The sequence below is a fragment of the Candoia aspera genome, chromosome 9, assembly GCF_035149785.1.
Source record: "Candoia aspera isolate rCanAsp1 chromosome 9, rCanAsp1.hap2, whole genome shotgun sequence".
Classification (NCBI taxonomy): domain Eukaryota; kingdom Metazoa; phylum Chordata; class Lepidosauria; order Squamata; family Boidae; genus Candoia; species Candoia aspera.
In genome coordinates, this window is record NC_086161.1 from 23,517,408 (window position 1) to 23,536,623 (window position 19,216).

Below are 19,216 nucleotides of genomic sequence, written 5' to 3' on the forward strand. Positions count from 1 at the left end.
AGGAGGCATCAGAATACAGTGGAAATACAGTGCATATCCCCAAGCAAGTCCCACCTGCTCAAATTTGATTGATTTCACAAAATCAAAGCAGAGTCAGACCTGGTTAGTATTTACATTCCCTCCCTCCTTCTCTCCCTCCCTCTCTCTATTTATTAATCTAGTCTAGTCTAGTCTAGTCTAGTCTAGTCTAGTCTAGTCTAGTCTAGTCTAATCTGTTGTTCTATCTATTATTAGCTTTATACCCCTGCCTTTATTTTGTACAACTCAATGGAGTCTGATGTGTGTTTCTGACCCTCAAGTGATGGTCAAAGAGCCTTAAGAAAGGGCCAGAAGTTGTCCTCTGATTTAGAGATGCAGAATGGCTGAAGACTGGAAGGAGTTAACTGAGACAGTCCTGATTTTTGTCAGTCCTTGAAGATGAGAGAATCTATTGACTCGCTTCCACCTAAATAAAACCTTCAAAAGCCAGCCAGCGATATTTGCAGGGGGATCAAAAAAGTAAAGATGGCGCCTGTGCCTGTGCCATGGAAGCCCCTCCTCTTTAGTTTTGCGTATAAACGGGGCAGGGCTTCCATGGCGCAGGCACAGAAGTACCACAGACTTTTTCGATCCCCCTGCAAGCCCTCCTGCAGCTATCCAGATTACCCACGTAGTTTTTGGAACTTTTTCTGTTTGCACCTGGAGGAAATGAAAGCAAGACATTTCTTTCCTGGCTGTCTGCTTTGGGAACGTTGCTTTCTTTCAATTCACACAGTTGATTTGGAGCAGGAGGTCTGTGGAGGATGGTGGTGCTTTGACTGTGTGAATTTCCTCTGCTCCCTCGGCCATGGAACTTTGGTTCCGAGGGAAAGACCAGCGGCCCCCAGAGAACACCTTGGAAATCTTCACACTATCCAGAAATGTTTGCTTATTCTGGCCCCGAAATGTTTCTGACTCTCATCAGAGAGAGACAGAGAGGATATTCCTTCCAAAAAGAGTCCCTTTTCAAAAAATGAAACCCATTTTGCGGGGAGGCAAGAATGCTGAGAGAAAGAGGGACTGGTGCCTTCCCTGAGCCCCAGGCCAGGCCAAATCGCCTGCTGGAAAGTGCAGCAAATGAGAAATGCGTGTTTTGCTCAGGCTGTAATGAAAACCATGCCTGAAATCATGCTAAAACAGCCCGGGTTTGCATAGCAGCATGATATACGCTCCGGATGCCAACGTTACTGATGCCACCGCCGTGTGTTGGGTGGGCGGGGAAGAAGACGGAGAAGCCACCAGCACAGACAACTGTCTTAAGGGGTTAGCTACTTCTACAGATGGCAACAGAAGTTGGGAGAACATTTCTGGATCCTTCTGTCTTGACCCAGTTTCTAAATTGACAGCATCGCATCAGCTTTTTCTCCAGCCAAGGTATGGATGCAAATAGGTTCATGAAGAAATGAGACAGACCCTATCCTGGCTGAAGATGCAATCCAAAAAGTATTCCCATCAAGCCAGGCCATTCCAGACACAGCAGCTGCAAATACTTCTCAATACCTTCATCGGATCCTAAGAAGGATGGGATATTTCAGCCTCAAAGAGAGTGTTTGGCTAAGGACAGTGTAGAGCAGTGTTTCTCAACCTTGGCAACTTTAAAGAAGTGTGGACTTCAACTCCCAGCATTCCCCAGCCAGCAGTCCCCATCTTAAAGTTGCCAAGGTTGAGAAACACCGGTGTGGGGAGTATAAAAGATGATCCGGACAGAGATACAAGCATTGCAAAGCGATGAGGGGAAAAGAATTATTTACATTCACAACAGGCAGATAGTGTTTGGAAGCAGCTCAGACAGACACCTCCCTAATTCACAAGAGTATAAGATGGGGTCCAGCACAATCAGATAGGCAAGATTTTGTTCTTATAGCCAATCTCAGTAAAAGTAGTTTTAGCCTTCTGGTGGAGTTGATTTCCTGCCCTGGTCTACCTGGTGGGGCTGACACCAATCACGTAAGTCAGATTGCACGCACGCACACAGATGACTAGTGTTCCCATTGCCAGTATCCTGATTCAGGGCATGTGCATAGCCTGAAACTTTAAATATATATAACCCTTATATCTCAACTGGCTTGATCAAAGCACAAAAGGACTGCAAGCTTTGTCTTAATATCTGCCTTAGGTTTAATCAGAGACTGGAAGACACCACTCAACAGAGCAAACACTGCAGGTCAGGTCCCTGATGGACTTTGCTTTTTTGCAGCTGCTCCAGCCAAGAATCACTCCAAGAATGCAGGGATGGAATTTTTCCCAGGGACCAAAAGTCTTTTTGGTGGAATCTGGCCTAATTGGAATGGAACGCAATGCAAACCTGTCCTTCCTTAGAGCAGGAGGAACCGATCTAGTATCTTCCTTGCTACTAGGAAAGACCACTTTATACGGACAGCAACCGAATAGGTTTCCTTGATCGTGATGCATGTTATGCCACCTGTAAAAAAGGGTGGGGCTTTCATTGTGCAGTTGCCATCTTGACTTTTTTTTTACCTCCCCCCCTTGCAAGGACCCTCTTGCCGTCCTTTGCTGAATATTCATACTGCATTTGAGATTCAAGAATGAAATGCTAGAGGGGTCAAGTCTACCTAAAAGAATTAAAAGTAGCCCAGTGTTTTTCAAACGTGGCAACTTTAAGATGTGTGGACTTCAACTCCCAGAATTCCCCAGCCAGCAAGACTGGCTAGGGAATTCTGGGAGTTGAAGTCTACACATCTTAAAGTTGCCAAGGTTGAAAAACACTGAAGTAGCCTTTCTGGATCTGGTGTTCTACCATGCTGGCTGGGGATGATGGGAGTTGTTCACTACACCTGAAGAAGAGCAGGTTGAGGGCACCTAGCTCAGGCATGGCTGCTTCTGGAGTCCTTCTCAAGAACCCCCCGTCAAGGGACATTCGAATGAAATTAAAGCCAATATTCTGGAGAGGCTGGATTTGATGACCAAAATAGCTACTGCAGCTCCTAAGGTTCTGGGATGCCAAGTCCCTGAGACCATTTCTGCTGGATGTCTTCCACGTTTTTCAGGCATTCAGTTGGACAAGCTGAGGCTATTTTTTTTTCTTCACCCATTTCACATCCTTTGTCATTTCCTCTGTTAAACTGTGGCATGTCTTTATTTTTTCAGGACATTTTCTTCATGCTGCAACTGTGGATCCTTTAACTTGGTTTACACTGGAACAGACAAGGAGCCTAAAAGTCTTTGGCACCGTGTTTCTCATCTTCGAAATTTAATTGAGCCTTTATCACTGTTAAATGAGATGCTCTCCATCCAGTGGTGTCCGTCAGTCTCCAACAGCATCATGCTGTTGTGACACAAGCAACGGTCCTTTTGTACATGCATTGTGATATTGCACATGTTGGAATTATCAGGGGTCAACTCAGCATTGTCTCCTAAGCATAAGGGGGTCTCTCTAGCAAACACATCTCTATTGTGCTTGTGGGATGTCACATGGGTCACCTGATTTCCACTTCCTCCTTCTTCTTGGGCTTGGGAATTAACAATCTCCGCTACCCTTCTGGCAGACATGCAAGCAGGAGGTGCTGCTGCATGCAGCTCCTCCCCCTACCATCTCGCCTGGACACAGAGTTTCTATTCCACATAGGAAGTGTCTACAAAGAACCAGTGATGATTAAGTGCTTTCTGCTATGAATCTACCTGTATCCAGATCTCTTGAATAAAAGTAAGCTATCTCTATTTTTTCTTCATCTAACTACTGTGTGAAGACTGAATTTTTTTCTGAACGTAATTAAGCTTAATGTGCAAGTCTCTTTTGGTTCAAGCTTCTACTCCGCAAGATTGCTGTTAGCTGCTCGGAGTTCTTTTATTAACCTTTAAAAACTCCATCAGCACATATATCCCAAGGGGGCAGAGCCTGGGGTGCAATGTCTCAATACTTTTCCCATCATTTTGACCAAAGCAGCAGAAGCCTGCAGAGACCCTTGAGTTGGAAGAAAACTATATTGGGCCAATCCTGGTCTTGCCTCTATTGCGCCTGTTCTGCTTGACTGCCGGGTGATGCTGTCCTGATGATGTGTGTGTAGCGCGTGATAAGCAAAACCACTGGCCGATTCTTCTGGCTTTGCTGCCCTCCCTTTTCAGCACATCACCAGCAGTGGGAAAAACATCTGCCAGTCTCACTACAGTGGGAATGGGGTTTGTCCAGCTGCAGGACTCACCATCTTGAGGCTCCTTCCTCCGTCTCTCCTCCCGTGCCCCTTTCTGCTACAGCCCAAGCCGAATAAAGCACAGAAAAGCAGCCTGGAGTCTCAAAGGAGCCGAGTCCCAGCAGCGGCTTCCCTCCCTTGCCCTTCCTCTCTCGGGTGGGCTACAAGCGCCATCTCCGGATGCCCTGCGTGCCTTTGGGGAGGGGGCTGTTTCCATCGCTCCTCTACTACGCTATTTCAGCCTTGCGCTCAGCCTGCAGGGCCACAACGCCCCGAGACAGCAGCCGTCCGATCAGCCTGGCACCATTGCACAGATCCAACAGACCACAGGCACAACCGTCACGCAGCAGTGGCAGACAAGGCTGATCAGGAGCACCGGGGAGGGGCCAGGCCGCATCGGTCCTCATCTGCCCACAAGGCCCGCTCGGACTCGCCCCGCTTCTGGCCACAGACTTTGCCTCTGAGGTGAGAGGCGCTGAAGCATTACAGACTTTGCCCACCTGGCAGCTGCCTCTGGAGGTTGCCGGCTTAAGGGGGAAAGCACAACTTTAGAGCCAGCCCAGCTGCGGATGACTGAAGCCTCCCTCGTTCCCAGGCTGGGCACGAGGGGAAGCGAACCTCACGAGGACCGGGCACAAAAAGACGCTGCCAGAGAATCTCTGTGCCAGAGCTGGATGCATGTGGGGAAGACCTAGCCCGCCCCCCAGGAGCACAAATCTCATTTACCTCATCCAGTTTGGTCTGGTGGCAGGGAAAGGAGAAGGTGAAGCCCAGTGTCCTGTCGTTTATCTGCAGCTGCTCCATAAAGTTGGCCAAACATTCAGCAATGTGGACAAAGCACACCTAAGAAATGGATGGCTGAAGCCTCTCTCCTTCATGGGCAGAGATGAGGGCAACCTCATGGGAACATGGCAGAAAAAAGGGGTTTGCCACAGTGAGGTGCAAGTAGGAAAAAGGCCACTGTTAGCTTCATCTTATAGGCATTTGAAGGTCTGAAGTCAGAATCCTCTTGTCCAGGATAAGAGTCCTCCGGGCTCTGGATGCCAATGTTTCTCTTGGAAGTTATAGTTCCTGGAATCCCGCCAGGTGTTGTGGGCAGTGTGGCTGCATAGTTATATAGAAACAAGTACATTTCCTTATTTCCTTTTTCTTTCTTTTCAACCATTGAGGTTTGTGTTTGGTTCCCACAAATCTTTCTATTTCTTCAGCTGTTTTCCTGAGAGCAATTCCTGCAGAATTTGAAGAGTCCTTCAAAAGATGGACCGTTATCTATTTCAAAGTCTTCTGGGGTTCCAAATTATGTTATGGTTTTAGCTATCCTCACTTTTAGCCAGCTTGGTGTTCTCGAGATGTGCTGAACCTTCAGTTCCCATAATCCCCTGCCAGCAAATACAACCAACCTGGGGAAACCTGCTTTAGCATATGGGGAGTGCTGATCAATAACATTAAGCCTGTAGTCTGTTGACAGAAAGGGTCCATAAAATTAGAAAATACTTCTGATTGCAGTCTCAGCAGCATCTTTCTTCATCATGTGCAACATTCGATATGACGTTCAGATAAGAAGGTGCTTTTGAACTTTTTCTTTGACCGCCCATCCGTCTTTTGAAACAATACTTTTTCAGAGTCCATCCGCCTTTCAAATTCTCTGCTATCCCATACAGCAGAGAGAACTTCTAAAATACAGGCAGTTGCTCCTGCCTCAATTAATAGTTTCATCTTTGAGGTATTTCTACACAACCAGCTCACCCATTACGAACAATTGGGAAAGGAAGGTTAAAAAAATTCAAGTGGTTTTGGGGTTTCTGCATCTTTGCGTTCTCTACTACCAATCCTAGCTCTGCATTCCGTCCATGGGAGTGCGTGTGGGAAGGTTAGGAGGTTTGCTGATCACACCAAATGCTGTCGGTCCTTGCTGTCCTCCAAGCTGCCTGTTGTCTGCAGCTATGTGGGCGTCAGGAGACAGACCCGACTAACCCTTTTCCTCCATAAAAAGCCTACTGGGGTGCTTTTCCCCAGCCTCATCGGTTCCTCTGTTTATTTGCTACGAACGCAGGAGAAGCTCTTTCAAAGCTTGGCAGGCTGGTCATCAGATCTTTTCAGGGAGAAAGTCACACGGTGAGGATTTGCAGGGTGGGTGGGGGGGGAAGCTCCACAGGCTGTTTGTCTTTGCACCCACTGTCCCTGCTGCCAGTCTCACAGAGAGGCGCCACCCTTTGGAGGCCAGCCAGAAGGGGGCTCCCGTGAAATGACCAGCGAGGATGTGCATGATGCAGTGTTGTGAGAATTTTTTTCTCTAGACAATATAACTCAAAGAAAGAAGCAGGTTGTAAGATGTCCTGACATTGGAATGATCGTGGGAATGGAGTGGGTTTCAGGAGGAGGAGGAAGATGAAGGAGAAAGACAAGAAGGAGTAAAGGGGGGAGGAGGAGGAGAAAGAAAGACAAGAAGGAGTAAAGGGAGGAGGAGGAGAAAGAAAGACAAGAAGGAGTAAAGGGAGGAGGAGGAGGAGAAAGAAAGGCAAGAAGGAGTAAAGGGAGGAGGAGGAGGAGGAGAAAGAAAGACAAGAAGGAGTAAAGGGAGGAGGAGGAGGAGAAAGAAAGACAAGAAGGAGTAAAGGGAGGAGGAGGAGAAAGAAAGGCAAGAAGGAGTAAAGGGAGGAGGAGGAGAAAGAAAGACAAGAAGGAGTAAAGGGAGGAGGAGGAGAAAGAAAGGCAAGAAGGAGTAAAGGGAGGAGGAGGAGAAAGAAAGACAAGAAGGAGTAAAGGGAGGAGGAGGAGGAGAAAGAAAGACAAGAAGGAGTAAAGGGAGGAGGAGGAGGAGAAAGAAAGACAAGAAGGAGTAAAGGGAGGAGGAGAAGAAAGAAAGGCAAGAAGGAGTAAAGGGAGGAGGAGGAGGAGAAAGGCAAGAAGGAGTAAAGGGAGGAGGAGGAGGAGAAAGAAAGGCAAGAAGGAGTAAAGGGAGGAGGAGGAGAAAGAAAGGCAAGAAGGAGTAAAGGGAGGAGGAGAAGAAAGAAAGGCAAGAAGGAGTAAAGGGAGGAGGAGGAGAAAGAAAGACAAGAAGGAGTAAAGGGAGGAGGAGGAGGAGAAAGGCAAGAAGGAGTAAAGGGAGGAGGAGAAGAAAGAAAGGCAAGAAGGAGTAAAGGGAGGAGGAGGAGAAAGAAAGACAAGAAGGAGTAAAGGGAGGAGGAGGAGGAGAAAGAAAGACAAGAAGGAGTAAAGGGAGGAGGAGAAGAAAGAAAGGCAAGAAGGAGTAAAGGGAGGAGGAGGAGGAGAAAGGCAAGAAGGAGTAAAGGGAGGAGGAGGAGGAGAAAGGCAAGAAGGAGTAAAGGGAGGAGGAGGAGAAAGAAAGACAAGAAGGAGTAAAGGGAGGAGGAGGAGGAGAAAGGCAAGAAGGAGTAAAGGGAGGAGGAGGAGAAAGAAAGGCAAGAAGGAGTAAAGGGAGGAGGAGGAGGAGAAAGGCAAGAAGGAGTAAAGGGAGGAGGAGGAGGAGAAAGGCAAGAAGGAGTAAAGGGAGGAGGAGGAGGAGAAAGGCAAGAAGGAGTAAAGGGAGGAGGAGGAGAAAGAAAGGCAAGAAGGAGTAAAGGGAGGAGGAGGAGGAGAAAGAAAGACAAGAAGGAGTAAAGGGAGGAGGAGAAGAAAGAAAGGCAAGAAGGAGTAAAGGGAGGAGGAGGAGAAAGAAAGGCAAGAAGGAGTAAAGGGAGGAGGAGGAGAAAGAAAGGCAAGAAGGAGTAAAGGGAGGAGGAGGAGAAAGAAAGGCAAGAAGGAGTAAAGGGAGGAGGAGGAGGAGAAAGGCAAGAAGGAGTAAAGGGAGGAGGAGGAGGAGAAAGAAAGGCAAGAAGGAGTAAAGGGAGGAGGAGGAGGAGAAAGAAAGACAAGAAGGAGTAAAGGGAGGAGGAGAAGAAAGAAAGGCAAGAAGGAGTAAAGGGAGGAGGAGGAGAAAGAAAGACAAGAAGGAGTAAAGGGAGGAGGAGGAGAAAGAAAGGCAAGAAGGAGTAAAGGGAGGAGGAGGAGGAGAAAGAAAGACAAGAAGGAGTAAAGGGAGGAGGAGGAGGAGAAAGGCAAGAAGGAGTAAAGGGAGGAGGAGGAGGAGAAAGAAAGGCAAGAAGGAGTAAAGGGAGGAGGAGGAGAAAGAAAGACAAGAAGGAGTAAAGGGAGGAGGAGGAGGAGAAAGGCAAGAAGGAGTAAAGGGAGGAGGAGGAGGAGAAAGAAAGGCAAGAAGGAGTAAAGGGAGGAGGAGGAGAAAGAAAGGCAAGAAGGAGTAAAGGGAGGAGGAGGAGGAGAAAGGCAAGAAGGAGTAAAGGGAGGAGGAGGAGGAGAAAGAAAGGCAAGAAGGAGTAAAGGGAGGAGGAGGAAGAGAAGAAAGAAAGGCAAGAAGGAGTAAAGGGAGGAGGAGGAGGAGAAGAAAGAAAGGCAAGAAGGAGTAAAGGGAGGAGGAGGAGGAGAAGAAAGAAAGGCAAGAAGGAGTAAAGGGAGGAGGAGGAAGAGAAGAAAGAAAGACAAGAAGGAGTAAAGGGAGGAGGAGGAAGAGAAGAAAGAAAGACAAGAAGGAGTAAAGGGAGGAGGAGGAGGAAAAGAAAGAAAGGCAAGAAGGAGTAAAGGGAGGAGGAGGAAGAGAAGAAAGAAAGGCAAGAAGGAGTAAAGGGAGGAGGAGGAGGAGAAAGGCAAGAAGGAGTAAAGGGAGGAGGAGGAGGAGAAAGGCAAGAAGGAGTAAAGGGAGGAGGAGGAGGAGAAAGGCAAGAAGGAGTAAAGGGAGGAGGAGGAGAAAGAAAGACAAGAAGGAGTAAAGGGAGGAGGAGGAGGAGAAAGGCAAGAAGGAGTAAAGGGAGGAGGAGGAGGAGAAAGGCAAGAAGGAGTAAAGGGAGGAGGAGGAGGAGAAAGGCAAGAAGGAGTAAAGGGAGGAGGAGGAGGAGAAAGGCAAGAAGGAGTAAAGGGAGGAGGAGGAGAAAGAAAGGCAAGAAGGAGTAAAGGGAGGAGGAGGAGGAGAAAGAAAGACAAGAAGGAGTAAAGGGAGGAGGAGAAGAAAGAAAGGCAAGAAGGAGTAAAGGGAGGAGGAGGAGAAAGAAAGGCAAGAAGGAGTAAAGGGAGGAGGAGGAGAAAGAAAGGCAAGAAGGAGTAAAGGGAGGAGGAGGAGAAAGAAAGGCAAGAAGGAGTAAAGGGAGGAGGAGGAGGAGAAAGGCAAGAAGGAGTAAAGGGAGGAGGAGGAGGAGAAAGAAAGGCAAGAAGGAGTAAAGGGAGGAGGAGGAGGAGAAAGAAAGACAAGAAGGAGTAAAGGGAGGAGGAGGAGAAAGAAAGGCAAGAAGGAGTAAAGGGAGGAGGAGGAGAAAGAAAGGCAAGAAGGAGTAAAGGGAGGAGGAGGAGAAAGAAAGGCAAGAAGGAGTAAAGGGAGGAGGAGGAGAAAGAAAGGCAAGAAGGAGTAAAGGGAGGAGGAGGAAGAGAAGAAAGAAAGGCAAGAAGGAGTAAAGGGAGGAGGAGGAGGAGAAGAAAGAAAGACAAGAAGGAGTAAAGGGAGGAGGAGGAGGAGAAGAAAGAAAGGCAAGAAGGAGTAAAGGGAGGAGGAGGAAGAGAAGAAAGAAAGGCAAGAAGGAGTAAAGGGAGGAGGAGGAGGAGAAGAAAGAAAGGCAAGAAGGAGTAAAGGGAGGAGGAGGAAGAGAAGAAAGAAAGGCAAGAAGGAGTAAAGGGAGGAGGAGGAAGAGAAGAAAGAAAGGCAAGAAGGAGTAAAGGGAGGAGGAGGAGGAGAAGAAAGAAAGGCAAGAAGGAGTAAAGGGAGGAGGAGGAGGAAAAGAAAGAAAGGCAAGAAGGAGTAAAGGGAGGAGGAGGAGGAGAAAGAAAGACAAGAAGGAGTAAAGGGAGGAGGAGAAGAAAGAAAGGCAAGAAGGAGTAAAGGGAGGAGGAGGAGAAAGAAAGGCAAGAAGGAGTAAAGGGAGGAGGAGGAGAAAGAAAGGCAAGAAGGAGTAAAGGGAGGAGGAGGAGAAAGAAAGGCAAGAAGGAGTAAAGGGAGGAGGAGGAAGAGAAGAAAGAAAGGCAAGAAGGAGTAAAGGGAGGAGGAGGAAGAGAAGAAAGAAAGACAAGAAGGAGTAAAGGGAGGAGGAGGAAGAGAAGAAAGAAAGACAAGAAGGAGTAAAGGGAGGAGGAGGAGGAAAAGAAAGAAAGGCAAGAAGGAGTAAAGGGAGGAGGAGGAGGAGAAGAAAGAAAGACAAGAAGGAGTAAAGGGAGGAGGAGGAAGAGAAGAAAGAAAGGCAAGAAGGAGTAAAGGGAGGAGGAGGAGGAGAAGAAAGAAAGGCAAGAAGGAGTAAAGGGAGGAGGAGGAAGAGAAGAAAGAAAGGCAAGAAGGAGTAAAGGGAGGAGGAGGAGGAGAAGAAAGAAAGACAAGAAGGAGTAAAGGGAGGAGGAGGAAGAGAAGAAAGAAAGGCAAGAAGGAGTAAAGGGAGGAGGAGGAAGAGAAGAAAGAAAGGCAAGAAGGAGTAAAGGGAGGAGGAGGAAGAGAAGAAAGAAAGGCAAGAAGGAGTAAAGGGAGGAGGAGGAGGAGAAGAAAGAAAGGCAAGAAGGAGTAAAGGGAGGAGGAGGAGACTCTCTTTCTGCGGCAGAGGAAAAAGCAGAATTGTGGCACAAAGACTTTGGGCTAGTTCTCATCGGAGCAGAGTTCTGGGCGTGTGAGAGCAATGAGAGGCTCAGCATGACAGGGCTGGGAAAAAAACTCTTACATTTGAAAGAATCTTTCTTGAAGCCGTATTTGCTCTCTTAATGCTTCAATTTTATTTTTAATCCAAAAATATTCCTGTTGGGTTCTTGGCCTCTTTGATCTACCTAGAGCTGCAGTTTTCGCCTTTGTTTTTTCTTTGCGGCCTTTTTGTGGCTTTTCTGCCCATTTCCACACTTCAGCAAAATAGCTCCTTTTCCCCCCAAGGACATCAGTTTCACAGGGTAAATGCCGCCACCGGAGAAGCCTCCTTTGTGATCCGATTCTCCCTGAATGTTACCCGAGGTTCAAATTTGGCTTGTTTTAGTCCTCCTCTGAGATTGGAGCTTGTTGATTTTTTCCCCTACAGGTTCCCTGGGCATTCCAGTGGTCACCTTTTTTCATTCATTCATTTCCAAGGAGTGCACACAGTCTTTAAGTTGGCTATTATCACTCCTGCATGTTGCATGAGCCCCAGTTTGCTCCCTTCTCTAGGCCAGGCCTCCCCAACCTGTCAATGGAGTCCTAAGAGAGCCTCAAGTTCTTTGCATTCTTTTGTCCCCTCCAGATCTAGAACCAGACAGGATCTGAGCACAGACAGGGAACAGCAGCAGGACAAAGTGGAGACTGTCAGCTGACTGATGCTCAAGTTCCCCTCATGGGCATCCTTTACGAGCAGGATGATGTCCTGATCTCTGGATTACTGTAACACCCTCTAAGTGGTGCAGTCTTTGGAGCATGCCGGAAGCTGCAAAACATGGTGATGTGAGAGACTGGGAGGGGCTGGGAAAGGAATGGGACGGAGAGGAGATCTAAACCATCAAGAGATGGAGGTTGCCTTTCTCCAAATGTTCAGGCTACATTGGGCATATGATGGGGGTCAACCTCCTTGCAAAACTGGGTACAATCCTTTCCATTCTCCACCAGATCATATACGGATGGGCCTTTTCTATTTGACTGGAGAAAGCTGCTTGCTCACGATTTGCTATTTTTAATTCTGCTGTATTTTTGTGCTATTTTCATAGCTGGCATTGCTTTGGGGGAATTCTGGGAATTGAAGTCCACGCATCTTAAAGTTGCTGAGGTTGAGAAACTCTGTCCTAGATTTTAACTTGAAGAACTTAATTTGGATGTCAGATTAAAAACGGAGGTTTCAGGAATGTCTGCTGCATTGCATTCTTGCATTCCCGTCTCCTCACTGGGAACCATATTGTTTTGGAGGGCCATCATTTACATATTGGCAAGTTAGGGTTGTGCACAGGGGTGGTCAAAAAAGTCAAAATGGCAGCCACGAGACCCATCCCTTTTTTGCTTGTGGCATGACACACATAAAAAAGGGTGAGGCTTTGGTTGCATGGTTATCTTGACTGTTTTGATCCCTGTGGAAAGTTGCAACTTACTTCACGGGAAAAAAAAGACATTTAACACACTCTTATCTTGCTAGACAGGAATAAGAAGAAGCAAAGACTTGCCTTCTAGTTTCAAATACATTGCTATGACATTCAAGTTTCAACATCACTGTGTGCAGCCTGCATTGACGTATCGTAATTGGCTCCATTGCAATTTGCAGAGCCCAACAGGATCCTAACACAGGAAGGATCACAGTAGGAAGCAGCGGTGTCCATGGGGTGGGGTGTCTTGAAAAAGTCAAGGTGGTGGCCGTGACCATGTGGACAAGGCTCTGCCATTTTTTAATGTGTGTCACAGATGGTCCTGGGGCCATGGGGAAGGCAGAGTTTGTGAGTTGCAAGAGAAGAGGTGGAGATGAGTGGTTCTGGCAGGAATTCCTGGCAGGAGGACCAGCAAAGGGCTGGTTTGTTTTTTTTTTTAAAAGAAGGAATACTTTAGATGATTAATTACCTAACTCATTAACTTGTCAAAATGCCCTGCACGCCTCCTGCAATAAGGAATGGCTTGCCCCCCGCCATCAGCTATTACGCTGGACGGTTGTGCCCCAAGCGAATCTAGGAGGGCTGCACCGACCTGTCTAGAACCACAAGGGAAAGCTTTTGCTTTCCTTACTCTGTTTCAGAAGTTCCCCTTCTTTACTGTTCTTCCCTTCAGCAAAGGATCGTTACCTTGTCGTGGTGCTGGAGCTTGAGCACCTCAATGATGCTATGAGCTAAACCATGAAGGGCCACCCAAGGCGGGAAGGTCATGACAGAGAGGTCAGACTAAATGCAATCCCTGGGGAAGGTAATGGCAACCCACCCCAGTATTCTTGCCGTGAAAACTAAATGGATCAGCACAACCAGAGATACGTTGGTATGCCATCGGAAGATGAGACCCCCAGGTCGGAAGATGGTCAAAATGCTACTGGGGAGGAACAGAGGATGAGCTCAACTAGCCCCAGACGTGATGACGCAGCTAGCTCAAAGCCGAAAGGACGGCTAGCGGCCGACGGTGCTGGTGGTGAACGGCGAATCCGATGTTCTAAGGATCAACACACCATCGGAACCTGGAATGTAAGATCTATGAGCCAGGGCAAATTGGATGTGGTTATTGGTGAGATGTCAAGATTAAAGATAGACATTCTGGGCGTCAGTGAACTGATATGGACTGGAATGGGCCACTTCACATCAAATGACCACCAGATCTACTACTGCGGACAAGAGGACCACAGAAGAAATGGAGTAGCCTTCATAATTAATAGTAAAGTGGCTAAAGCAGTGCTTGGATACAACCCAAAAAACGACAGAATGATCTCAATTCGAATTCAGGGCAAGCCATCTAACATCACAGTGATCCAAATATACGCCCCAACCACAAATGCTGAAGAAGCTGAAGTAGAGCAGTTCTATGAGGATCTGCAGCACCTACTGGACAACACGCCTAAAAGAGATGTTATTTTCATCACGTGAGACTGGAATGCTAAGGTGGGCAGTCAAATGACACCTGGAATTACAGGTAAGCATGGTCTGGGTGAACAAAACGAAGCAGGACATAGGCTGATAGAATTTTGCCAAGACAACTCAATGTGCATAACAAACACTCTCTTCCAACAACCTAAGAGACGGCTTTATACATGGACTTCCCCAGATGGACAACACCGAAATCAGATTGACTACATCCTTTGTAGCCAAAGGTGGCAGACATCTATACAGTCAGTAAAAACAAGACCTGGAGCTGACTGTAGTTCAGATCACAAACTTCTTGCACAATTTAGGATCAGACTAAAGAGATTAGGGAAGACCCACAGATCAGCTAGATATGAGCTCACTAATATTCCTAAGGAATATGCAGTGGAGGTGAAGAATAGATTTAAGGGACTGGACTTAGTAGATAGGGTCCTGGAAGAACTATGGACAGAAGTTCGCAACATTCTTCAGGAGGCGGCAACAAAATACATCCCAAAGAAAGAGAAAACCAAGAAGGCAAAATGGCTGTCTGCTGAGACACTAGAAGTAGCCCAAGAAAGAAGGAAAGCAAAAGGCAACAGTGATAGGGGGAGATATGCCCAATTAAATGCAAAATTCCAGAGGTTAGCCAGAAGAGATAAGGAATTATTTTTAAATAAGCAATGTGCGGAAGTGGAAGAAGACAATAGAATAGGAAGGACAAGAGATCTCTTCCAGAAAATTAGAAACATTGGAGGTAAATTCCAGGCCAAAATGGGTATGATCAAAAACAAAGATGGCAAGGACCTAACAGAAGAAGAAGAGATCAAGAAAAGGTGGCAAGAATATACAGAAGACCTGTATAGGAAGGATAACAATATCGGGGATAGCTTTGACGGTGTGGTCAGTGAGCGAGAGCCAGACATCCTGAAGAGTGAGGTTGAGTGGGCCTTAAGAAGCATTGCTAATAACAAGGCAGTAGGAGATGACGGCATCTCAGCTGAACTGTTCAAAATCTTGCAAGATGATGCTGTCAAGGTAATGCATGCTATATGCCAGCAAATTTGGAAAACACAAGAATGGCCATCAGATTGGAAAAAATCAACTTACATCCCCATACCAAAAAAGGGAAACACTAAAGAATGTTCAAACTATCGAACAGTGGCACTCATTTCACATGCCAGTAAGGTAATGCTCAAGATCCTGCAAGGTAGACTTCAGCCATTCATGGAGCGAGAATTGCCAGATGTACAAGCTGGGTTTAGAAAAAGCAGAGGAACTAGAGACCAAATTGCCAATATCCGCTGGATAATGGAAAAAGCCAGGGAGTTTCAGAAAAACATCTATTTCTGTTTTATTGACTATTCTAAAGCCTTTGACTGTGTGGACCATAACAAATTGTGGCAAGTTCTTAGTGGTATGGGGATACCAAGTCATCTTGTCTGCCTCCTGAAGAATCTGTATAACGACCAAGTAGCAACAGTAAGAACAGACCACAGAACAACGGACTGGTTTAAGATTGGGAAAGGAGTACAGCAGGGCTGTATACTCTCACCCTACCTATTCAACTTGTACACAGAACACATCATGCGACATGCTGGGCTTGAGGAATCCAAGGCTGGAGTTAAAATCGCTGGAAGAAACATTAACAATCTCAAATATGCAGATGATACCACTTTGATGGCTGAAAGCAAAGAGGAACTGAGGAGCCTTATGATGAAGGTGAAAGAAGAAAGTGCAAAAGCTGGCTTGCAGCTAAACCTGAAAAAAACCAAGATTATGGCAACCAGCTTGATTGATAACTGGCAAATAGAGGGAGAAAATGTAGAAGCAGTGAAAGACTTTGTATTTCGAGGTGCGAAGATTACTGCAGATGCTGACTGCAGTCAGGAAATCAGAAGACGCTTAATCCTTGGGAGAAGAGCAATGACCAATCTCGATAAAATAGTCAAGAGCAGAGACTTCACACTGACAACAAAGGTCCGCATAGTTAAAGCAATGGTGTTCCCCGTAGCAACATATGGCTGTGAGAGCTGGACCATAAGGAAGGCTGAGCGAAGGAAGATCGATGCTTTTGAACTGTGGTGTTGGAGGAAAATTCTGAGAGTGCCTTGGACTGCAAGAAGATCCAACCAGTCCATCCTCCAGGAAATAAAGCCAGACTGCTCACTTCAGGGAATGATATTAAAGGCAAAACTGAAATACTTTGGCCACATAACGAGAAGACAGGACACCCTGGAGAAGATGCTGATGCTAGGGAGAGTGGAGGGCAAGAGGAAGAGGGGCCGACCAAGGGCAAGATGGATGGATGATATTCTGGAGGTGACGGATTCGTCCCTGGGGGAGCTGGGAGTGTTGACGACTGACAGGAAGCTCTGGCGTGGGCTGGTCCATGAAGTCACGAAGAGTCGGAAGCGACTAAACGAATAAACAACAACAAACTGTTCTTCCTCTTTATCTTTCTCCTCCTTTTCTGCTTGTCTTTTTCACTTTTCTATTACTTTTCTCCATTTCTCTTCTCTTTAACTCAAATTTTGTATTGTTTCTACTCTGTGGAATAACTTCTTTAATAAAAATTATACAGGGGAAGAAGGTCACCGTCAGACTGTCAGGAGCTCAGCAGGCCTGCTGGAGACGTCACCCTTCCAAAGTCCTTTCGGAAATGCCGTGCTGAGTCCAGATCAGCTGAACAGCCTGTCATGTCCAGTCTCTGCAGGCTGACATGGACACATCCTGGTTTTGCCCATCCTGCACAGGGCTTTCAGAACATGCTGATTCCTGGTGTAGATGTGTGTGGCAGGATACACAAGACTAAGGACCTCAAATGCACTTGTTAATACCATTGCTAGTCTTTTATAGGGGGTGTGGACACCAACATAAAATCATTAAACGGATTCCGTCACTCGCACAATCTCCTGCTTCTGTTCATAGCTTAGTTGTCAACCTGCCTTCTCCAGCAGCAAAGCTGAGTGTGCACCAGGTAATAGTCTAGGCTAAAGTGCAGTTGAGTAAGTCGCAGGCCAGTGCGTTGTGGGAACCCAGCCATGGGCGTGAGCATGTCGAACAAATCAGGCCATTAACTTAAGAGCAGTTCATTTGTCTCAGAAGAACATGTTCTATGAACACATGAATGGTGTTTTATTAACCTAGGTTTAGAAAGCACTGTGTTGTGTGAATCCAGCCCAATAGTAGCAAAGACAAAAAGATACAGAAAAAGGAGAATGTCTCCATGTCCTTACTCCCAACTGCAACAAGGGAGAGATGGCTGAGCCAAGCACCAACACCTCCACTGTCATCACTGTTATCAAGCAGGCTTGCCAACAAGTGAGGTGTTTGCAGGTGTGGCCAAGAAAGTCAAGATGGCGACTCCAACAGAGACCCTGAAGCTCTACCCGTTCTTATGTGTGTCACATGTGAAACACCACCACCATCTTGCCGTCTTTGGCCATACCCTGAGGAAATCCCTGGATCCCACCAGTCTTCCTCTCTGTGTCAAGGACACCTGCAAGGACCGTGTTGGCAAAGCCAAGCCAGGGCACTCATTCTTTCTGCAAGGATTTTCAGTCAATGCTGCAAACTCCACACAAATGAACAATGCAACACAACCATTATTAGGACTGGAACCATCACCATCACCATCATGTTGTTGTTGGTGTCAATTTTGTTTTTATTGTCCCTAATAATACTCTCAAAAAATCACTACAAATAAATATGATCATTAAATGTGTAAGATTTATCAATAGATAGGAGAGTACGGTACTTACTGAGTGTGACTGTCTCATTGATTCTGAAGCTGCAGAGGACTCGATCCACATTACGGGCATGTTTGAAGCCATTTCCTGTCACCACAACTTGGAAGGACTCTGAAAGTAAAGAATCGAATCGAATCGAATCGAATCGAATCGAATCGAATAGAATAGAATAGAATAGAATAGAATAGAATAGAATAGCTTGATTGTCATTCCACCATACACTATACACCAAATGCATAATAAAATGAAATTTCATTGCAGTTGGCTCACAAGCACAATCAGACACTAAAATAAAAATACCATGATTACTATATAATATACATTCTTTACACATTCCACATTCCACTTAAAAAACGTATTGAGTATTCAGGAGTCTAATAGCCTGGGGGACAAAGCCATTACCCAATCTGGCTGTTCTACATCGGATGCCGCGGAACCTTTTCCCAGAGGGTAACAAAGAAAACGGGCCATGATGAGGATGGGAGGAGTCACTGATGATATTTTGAGCTCTGGACCAACAGCGTGTGTGTGCTATAGCCTGGCTGAGAGGCAGTGAGATCCCAATTATCTTCTCTGCCGCCCTCACCACCCTCTGCACAGACTGCAGCCTCCAAACCAGATGGAAATAGCATTGGTCAACACACTCTCTATAGTGCCTCTACAGAAAGCAAGGAGGATGGGAGATGGAACGTGTGCTTTCCTCAACCGGTGCAAAAAATGCAGATGTTGCTGTGCTTGTTTTACCAAAAATGCAGTGTTAAGAGTCAGACTAAGTCAGACTATTCATTATCTGCACCCCCAGGAAACCATTGCTTATGCCCACCTATTTGAGAAGTGCATTAGAGTTTTAAAAACTTGATTGATTGATTGATTGATTATGTGCCATCAAGTTGTTTTTGACTCCTAGCAACCACATAGATAGAACATCAAGCAAAGTTTGGCACCTTTCATTAAATTGGATAAGAGCAGGCAGCAAGAAAAGCATGGGGATGTTTATGCATAACACAAGTTACAGCTACCCAGTCCTATAAAACTGCGAGTTAAAATTTGCCTTACACTGGAAAAAAAAAACTGTAGGGAAAAAGTTGAATTAATCCAGGTTGGAATCCCCCATTCATTCAGTGGGTTGTGTCTTTAGCAGGGCCCATGAGAGTCAAGAGAACAAGTCTCACTAAGAAGATCTAGAGCAGTGTTTCTCAAACTTGGCGACTTTAAGATGTATGGACTTCAACTCCCAGAATTCCCCAGCCAGATGCCGACTGAGGAATTTTGGGAGTTGAAGTCCATACATCTTAAAGTCGCCAAGTTTGAGAAACACTGATCTAGAGTCATGTTTTCAGTTCAGAGGAGCATCTGTCTTTCAATCCGTGGAAAGCACAGCTGAAAGGAAGCTGCAGTCTCCACTCGGAATGCCCTTAATGGGTCCGTAGGATAAAAGGGATCAGAGCCGTTCCTTTTGAGCTGCATCTCCAAGAAAAAAAGCCACAGAAAGTTGGGTGCAACATTTCACAAAGAGCTTTCTAAGCAGCTTCCGCCCTGCAGTCAGCAAATTTTCCCTGTGCAAGAGTGCTTAAAACTAAATAGACCATCGGGGAGCATGCAGTTATCGCTTTCAGCTGCTCTGAAGCAAAGTGACCCCAGTTTCTGCTGAATCAACAGTATCTCTGGCACTCAGCAGCCACCGCCCACTCACTGTCTCTCTTAATCCATGCCTTGGGGGGAGGAAGGGGGGGCTTCTGCACTGTAGCTGCACAAAAAACACAAGTTGACTCAGGAATCTGGGCT

The 19,216-nt window shown here is 46.4% G+C and overlaps 1 protein-coding gene across 1 annotated transcript in view; it reads right to left on the reverse strand.

Annotated features, from left to right (window-relative positions):
* ANTXR1 (ANTXR cell adhesion molecule 1) overlaps positions 1 to 19,216 on the reverse strand; it is a 152,565-nt gene that overhangs the window by 80,665 nt on the left and 52,684 nt on the right. Inside the window, exon 10 of the mRNA XM_063311570.1 lies at positions 17,444 to 17,542. Coding sequence (XP_063167640.1) covers positions 17,444 to 17,542 — 99 coding nt within the window. The remainder of the gene's footprint in view (positions 1 to 17,443; positions 17,543 to 19,216) is intronic.